This window comes from Centruroides sculpturatus, unplaced genomic scaffold, assembly GCF_000671375.1.
Source record: "Centruroides sculpturatus isolate CEXI.00-Female unplaced genomic scaffold, Cexi_2.0 scaffold68, whole genome shotgun sequence".
Classification (NCBI taxonomy): Eukaryota; Metazoa; Arthropoda; class Arachnida; order Scorpiones; family Buthidae; genus Centruroides; species Centruroides sculpturatus.
In genome coordinates, this window is record NW_019384331.1 from 784,724 (window position 1) to 793,198 (window position 8,475).

Below are 8,475 nucleotides of genomic sequence, written 5' to 3' on the forward strand. Positions count from 1 at the left end.
ATAAATATATTGAAAAATATAAAAACAATAAAAAATTATACTTCAGAAGTTAATTTAGTATCAAAAACGTAAAATATTTGAGTAGCCCAAGACATAGCCAAAGATTGCAGCATCACAGCACTGGCAAAAATTTAAATTTGCCGACTGGAATTCTTTCAGATAATTGATGCTCTACTGTAATTTCAAAGTGTTAAATAAAAAAACATTTCACTTAATTTTTAAGAAAAATAATTTTTAGATTAAAATTTACTTCAATAAATGAAATTACACTCGTGCAAATCTTAAGGATGACGTGCATTTACTTAGAAAACATGTTGGGAAACAGTGGTAAGTGCATGTAGTGTTTCCTAGTTTGAGTCCTTGACTGTGTGTCACACTTGATCCACGAACCTACCGCTTGGTGGCACTTTAAACACTCGTTGTGTTTAAAGTGCAGTTTCAACACACCAATAGTGGTGTTCGTTGCATCACAGATTGAATATACACAGCTGTTACGCTATCTGGACCTCCAGTCCGATCTCCTCTTCCAGCGTATATAAGCTACACAGTGTAGGAGAATGGTGCAGAGACACCATTTGGATGATTTTATGCATGGACGAATCGTCAGACAACTAGAGAGCGGTCAGACCCAAATGGAAGTGTCGCGTGCACTGAGTGTCCCCCAAAGTATCATCTCAAGAGTCTGGCAACGATTCCAGCAGGGTGAAAATGTCACTCAGAGGTGGGGCAGAGACTGTCCAAGGTGTACCATCGGCCAAGAGGACTATCACTTATGCCTAATAGCCAAACGCAATAGTCACAGCACTGCCTCAGATCTCGCTACAGATCTTGCAGCTGCTACAGGGATCAACATTTCAAGGTTTACAGCGTACGGACGGTTAGCTGAGGAACATCTGTATGCCAGAAGACTGGCAAGATGTGTTCCATTAAACCAAGTGCAAAGAAGAGCTCGTTTAAATTGGTCCAGGGAACATCACACATGGATCCAGGAGCAATGAAGTCATGTCTTGTTTACAGATGAATCCAGGTTTAGTCTCAGCAGTGATTCACAATGTGTCTTCATCTGGAGAGAACCTGGGACACAGTTCCATCCAGAGAACATTACTGAACTGGACCAGTACAGAGGTGGAGGAGTCATGGTGTGGGTGGCATCATCCTGTGGTCTTGCACTCCCCTGCATGTCTTCCCACAGGGTTCGATCACAGGTGCGGTGTATCAGGATGATCCTGGACCAATATGTTTGAAGTCATTGCCCACTGGACCTCAAAAGAGACATTCTGATGGATGATAATGCTCATCTGCATTGGGCAGGCATAGTGGATGAGTACCTTGAAACAAAAGATATCAGACGATTTGATTGGTCCAGTCGCTCGCCGGACTTGAACCAAACAGACCATGCATGGGGCATGCTTGGCAGGCGGATTGCACATCGTCAAATGGCTCCAAGGTCCATTCCTGAGCTCAGGGAAGCATTGGTCCAAGAATGGGAAACCATACCCCAGCCACTTCTTGATAACCTCATTCTCATCATGCATTCACATTGTCGTGCATGTCTTGCAGTGCAGGGTGATCACACACACTATTAATGGCCCTGTGCAGCACCTTGTTTCCTGGACTAACACAGTGTGAAAATCAGAAAACATACCTATTCTCAATTGTTGTCCATGTTGCCCACTTTGTATCTTTTCTCACACTGTTTGCAGTTTGATACCATTTGTAATGCAACCTGCAATCCCATATATGGGAAATTCTCCTTGTTTTTCCTGTCAAAAATACCTTACACCACATTATCCTTAAGTTTTGCACATGAGTGTAGAATAAACTCATATTTAATGATAAGTTGATAGAAAATAATTTTTCTGGAAGTTCATAATTCTAAAGTCATTTTAATATGATACACTTAGATTAAAAAAAATTATTTACTGTAAGCTAATTTGAAATTTTCTTAGAATTACACTATTACTAAAGAAACACAAATTTATTAAATACATTTGTTATAAACAAAACAATCTAGGTATGTATGGTAATCAGCAATTTGCTTTTCTGAGAACCAACAGAAAAAGTTATAATGAAAGGAAATGCAAGTTAAGAAAAAGCATTAAATTGATGGAAATTTAATATTGTTTCAATGATCTTGGCTGAGGACAAAAAATAAAAAAAACACAGTATAAAATAATGAAAATAGAGATGAGATTTTCATTGTGACCCTTTGTGAGATATTCACCTCCAAAGGTCAGTTTTTAACATATATCGGTATACTGCCTATTATCCATGCACCACATCAATCAAGACTTGCTATCTCTTGCCTTGACAATGCAGTGCATGTAGTCTTGCACTTTGGTGCTCACTATCAACTCACACCTCAGCATTCAGGTGGGGCGAGCCTCCACACTCCCCTAAAACTATATAACATTAAGTACTCTGAACAGTCAAGTGGGCTAAATAGTTAAACACGATAGTCTTTAGTGGAGCGACACGACTCGCAATCTTATTTCAGGGGCTGTATCTCACAAAGGATCACTTAGAGGTTCCTTTGGCTTTTTTTTTTTTTTGCTCCTACGGGTATGCTCTACAGTTCTGATGAGGTCCCAACCGTCTCGTTCAGAGCTTGAATTGTACTGAATTTAATAGGGTATTATAAATAGCCAAGACAGCATTATCCAAAGCAAACTGTGAAAGAGTACTCTTCCACCAAACAAGAAAGATAATAATACACTGCAGTTCATTTAATAAATCTTGGCCAGACAATGCACAGTATGGGACTCTGAAAATTTTAGAAAGGATTTATCCTGGCGACTCCTTGTAATATGCCAAATGACTGCCAGACTAAATCAGGCTACTATACTGCTATTATTTTTAATTAAATACTGAGATGATTGCTTAACTGAGTACCAAATTAAATTTAATTATTATAATTAATATTTATTAAATAATCTAGAATATTATGGAAGAAAAGAATTGGCCAGAAAACATTATTTATAATCATAACCTAAAATTTCTGTACATAAAATTATCATGAACACAAATATTACCTGAATGGTAGAAATTGTGTTATAATCATACTAGTTCTTGTATAACAACTGGATTCTTAGATACCACAGTGGTAAGTAGAATGTAAAATAAGTAAAAAAATTGTTAAATAAAAAAATGAATACGTATAAATTATAAGTGAAGTGGAATAAAAAATACTAAACATTAGAATGAACATCATACAGTGATAGAAATGTAAAAAGTAAGGACAAAGTTTTGTGTATATATTAATTCTTTTTACCTCTATCTTGTCTACTTTGTTTATTAATAGGACTTATTATTATTGGTGAAGTTTCCGATTAGCAAGTCCTATTAATAAACAAAGTCTAAATAGACAATATACAGGGTGAACCAAAAGTAGGTGGACAGTATGTGGAATAGGGTTTGTGTTAGGGTTATACTATAACAATGGTGTATATTTAGGCTTACCAGATGTCCCGCTTTGATGATGTGGTCCTCGTGTCCTGGCCAGTTTGTCATTTTGTCCCAGTTATTTTCTAAAATTTTAAAAGTGCCAAATATATAAGAAGTAAAAATAGTGCAGCCTGGGGTAAAATGGTGATTTTGCAACTAAATAATCTCCTCTGTTACACTCACTATTGTATATCTAAATATTTTGTATCTAGATCTAAGTACTGTTAATGTTGTCTAGAGGTTTCCTCAAAATTTAGAGCATATGGCCTAATGAATTTAATGTTTTGTTTTTTTCATTCAGATATTTTTTTACAGAATTTATAATAGCATGTAGCCCAGCGTTTCTCAAAGTGGGCGATAACGCCCCCTTGTGGGCGCTGGAGGCTTTCAGGGGGGCAGTAGAAGGCTCAAAGAGAATTGGGGGCGTTAAGGAAATATAGAGGGGCGACGGCAGACAAATTCTATATATAAAAATTCGACGGAATATATATAAAATGTTGACATTTTATATATTTTTTATTTTTTATTGAAGGTCACAACTTGAATATTTCTAACACATTGACTTTTATTTTAGCTCAGCGTTTCTCAAAGTAAGCAATAACGCCCCCTTCTGGCGCGATGAATAGATCTATGATAGAGGCAGGGTATTGAACGGTGACCAAAGGCAAAATTGGGGCTGATAAGAGGAAACATTGCGTTTAATGGTTTCCAGATGATGAGAACAATGTACAGTAAGGGCACAAAGTGTGAGATTCATAGAAAAGTTTTCCTAAGAATATTTCCAATCCTTTTCTCACACAAGAGAAAATGGGTTAGGGGGCGTTGGGTATAACTTTATGGAACAAAAGGGGCGGTGGATCGAAAAAGTTTGAGAATCACTGATGTAGCCTATGACATCCAGATATTTTGTTTCAATTAGAGTTTGCCACACGAAACTTACACTGGCCATGTCATTGTTGTGCATTCCTATCTTAGTAGAATTCAAATTGCTAGTCGGCATTTGCAATTATTTTGTTCTGTACAGTACATTAAATTAATTTAATTTCCAAAATGTCAAAAAAAAACTGCATGTTTATTCATAATCGAAAATGGATTATCCATTTTTGAAAAAAGTTTCTGAACATATTGACAAAGTGAATTGTGAACTGTGCTTTTCAGAATTTTCAGTAACTTGTGGATGTTCGGACATTAATTAAAAATCACTTGAAATGTGAGAAACATAAGGCAAGCCTAGTAGCAGCGGAAGGAACGTCCTCAAATATATTGTCATATTTTAAAAGTACTGATTTATTTTCTGTTGAGTATTTTCTCAAAATTGTCCCGGTTTGAGAAAAAATATTATGATAAGTATATTTGATGTAATTTTTCAACCATAACTAAATTACAGGATTTATTTCAACAAATTAATATTCAAAGTTACTTGTGCAAAAACGTTTGTCAAAGTGTGAAATGTAGACTTCAAAACTGTGTAAATTGTGATGGGCAGCAGTTTAAGCACCTGCGTTGATAAAATTGTATATGTAATCTCAATAAATGTTATCATTTACTGTCTGTCTACTTTTGGTTCATCCTGTATACATAGAAATAGTTTTACCTTCTTTTTTTTTAAACTGTTAGATGCAAGCTACAGTGTAATATAAAAATGGGGAGTGCTTATCTTAAACGAACTCTTCTCAGAGCTATAATGCCAGATCTCGGCAATGGCAGTGCCGGTATTCAAACATCTATCCGATTCAGACATTTGATTTTGTATCGGCTTAACCTGATGCAAGCCAAAAGCATTTATTTATTAAACAGTTACTGCTGGAAAGTGTGAGAAAGATATAAATCTTCTTTGTTATACAATAGTGCCAGCTTTATGTTTATTGAATCCGTAATATTTTCTAAAAATTTTTTACTCCCATCTTTGCAAACTTAATGTTAGCAGAGTTGGTAGATTAACTGGTCTTTCGACTAATAGTTCAAACTTAGCTAGAGACAATATTTGCCGCTAGTCGGCGCCACTGTTAGCAGGAGATCGTTGTTTTTGCTTGGTATGTACTGAAGTCAGTGATTTTGACCTATAATAATTGTTTTTTTAGCTCCATAAAAATGCCAACGTGCTTTGTGCCAGGATGCAAGGCAGGATATAAGTCATCGAACGAGAAGAGACATTTCTTCCGTGCTCCTAGCGATAAGATTGAGGAGTGGATGCGATGCATTCCACAAGACGACAAGATGCTAACAAATAAATGTTACGTTTGTGACGTACATTTTGCGAGTANGTTTTGGGTTTAAATAAAAGCTTTTTCATTCTTATAATAAAATGCATATAAAAATTATGAAATCGAACTCGAAGGTTATATATCTTTCAATAAAAAGAAAACATTCGACCTCACAGGGATTCGATCTAGCGGTCTTGTAGTGATTGCAGTGCCCCTGGTGGTAACATTTGTCTCTAGTTGATTCTAGCAACGAGCGAAGATAGGAAGTCGAAAGACCAGTTAATCTACCGACTCTGATGTTAGTGATATCTGCAGGTATATAAACTCATTTGCATATTATTAAATAAATTATTGTTTTATCATAATTGGAAATTGCATTCTATTGTAAATACAAATTACATGTTATGTTAATATTTTTCAAGGTAATATCATCACACCATTCTATGTAAATTACCATAAATATGGCCTTATAAGACAATGAAAATTATATTGTAAATATACTACATCAAAAACCATAAACAATATTAAAGTTTTTTGATAGTAGTAAAATATTATAACAACTAACTATATTTAATTTTCTTTTAAATGTCTGTTACTTACACTTTCGCTTAAATTTCCTGCGTAGCCAAGATACAGGCGAGGTCCTTCCACAAGAAAGATAATGAAGAAAACTACACTCAGCACAATCTGGTAGATTTCATTTAAGGCATCGTACTATAAAAATATAATTCATGTATAATGCTTTAAGTAAATTAACATTAAATTAGATTCTATGCAGAAAGATAAAAAATTGATTATAAATCCTTTGATTTGATTATGTTGTTTGACATATGACACCAACCAGCTATGTGACTGTCTAATTTTGTCACTTCGACAGATCTAATCTGTAGATTGACATGAACAAAGAAGGAAAATCACACCAATCCAAACTACCCACGAGAGATTGAGGATTCAAATTCAGGTTTTTCTATAGCTGTAAGCTGAAGCCTTATCACATGGTCATGTAGCCAATAAGAAAAATTTATGTATATCTTATAACAAAAAAAACTTCTTATAATTACTTCGCTTTCAATGTATATTTTTCTAATAAACTTGATTAAAATGTTAAAATTTTAATCCTTTTTGAATAAAAATTTATTTGCATTACAAATTTGTTTCACTTGTCAGATTCTTTAGCAAACAAAGTTTTGCATTGCATAAAGTGAATGTCTAGGACTATAGTATGCCCTAAGTGCCGATAGTCAGTTGCATAAATATGCTAACAACTAAAGTGAACAGACCAATTAAACTATATGCATGTCTGGCATAATGGCATTTAGCAGTCACTAGGTAGTGCTTACTTTTACATCTAGAGCTTTGACAGTTTTTAGGATGGTGTTTTCCAGTTTTAACTGGCTACACTGAAAACTTTAAAATGCAATCTTTATTTTAAAAAGTATTTTATTTTTGGAAATCATCTCAAATAAATATATTACAATTTCATTTCTGAAAGTCAATACCACTTTTTTAATCATTTAATCATAAGTGAAATAATACTTCTGGCTTAAAGCATGAAGTGTTTCTATTTTTAGCAACAGAAATTAAGTGCAAACAATATATTTAATGTCCTTTCTAATCAAAGGAAAACTGGAAATTTAAATTGTTGATATTTTATTAAATATTTTGTTCAATGTAACTCAGAGGCAACAATGTTTTTTAGCATCAGCATTGCAGTACGGGAAAACTGCAATACAGTAAACCACATAAGTTGTAATACAGCATGTTACTTTAACATAAACTGTTTCAAAAGATCAGTAGGCTTAAAGTCTACAATTCTGTAAGAAAAAACTATATTGTCTGCCAAACACCTATGAAGTTCTCTTGCAGCCCATTCACTGACTTAAACAATAGATAAAAAACATGCAACCTTATGAAATGCCATGCAAAGATTCCTCCATCACCAATCTAAACGCTCAATATACTTAGAAGAGTCCAATTCTAAGGATTTCAAAAGGGTACTTACCTTCAAATTGAAGGTCAGAATATGAGAAATAACCCAGAAAGGTGTGAAACAGATATTAAAATACACTGCCATCTGAAGCAATAAAGAACTGGCTACTTCATCATCTAAAAATTATAAAAAAATTTTATTTGTTTTTATCTCATTTAGATAAATGTAAGATTTTTATTAATGTTGTAATTTATCCATAAATTTGGACAAGGAAATATCACAAAAACTAAATAAAAGTTAAAAATTGTGCATTATTTCTCTCAAGAAGTGAATTTGTTTTCCTGGTAATAGGAATAATTAGATGATAATCAGCTTTCTGCACATTATATGTACTGAAAATTTCCATTAACTTTGTATTAACTAATCTCCAACCACTCACAGGTGAAGAATATGTTTCTAAAACGCAAACCATCATTTTTCTCCATGATTGAGTATAGCTATTTAGTTCAGCTTCTAAATAGCTGAACTCTAATGTCTGAATATATCCGAACTTAACAAATTGAATGCAAAATCAATTATGTGGTAAGATGCGAGTTCTGAGTAAGGGATTTGCCACCCCCAGAGTTATAGATCTCCCCTGTACAAGCAAAAAAGTCAATGGAACCAGACCCGTACATGTGACTCTGTGAAATATTCACCTCCAAAAGTCAGTTTTTACTGTGAACCAGTATACTGCCTATTTTCCATATTCCGTGTCAATTAAGGCTTGCTATTGTTTGCCTACACCAGGGGTTGCCAAAGTGGTCGATATGGACCCCCAGGGGTCGATGCATCATCATTGGGGGGTCGATGAGGCTAAGGGGTCACAACCTTTTTTTTTTTTTTTTTTTTTTTTCT

The 8,475-nt window shown here is 34.4% G+C and overlaps 1 protein-coding gene across 1 annotated transcript in view; it reads right to left on the reverse strand.

Moving 5' to 3' along the window:
- The window catches only part of LOC111630087 (transmembrane protein 17B-like), a 17,631-nt gene that overhangs the window by 6,470 nt on the left and 2,686 nt on the right, over positions 1–8,475 (reverse strand). Inside the window, exons 2-3 of the mRNA XM_023374111.1 lie at positions 7,651–7,754; positions 6,249–6,362 (exon numbers count right to left, since the gene is read on the reverse strand). Coding sequence (XP_023229879.1) covers positions 6,249–6,362; positions 7,651–7,754 — 218 coding nt within the window. The remainder of the gene's footprint in view (positions 1–6,248; positions 6,363–7,650; positions 7,755–8,475) is intronic.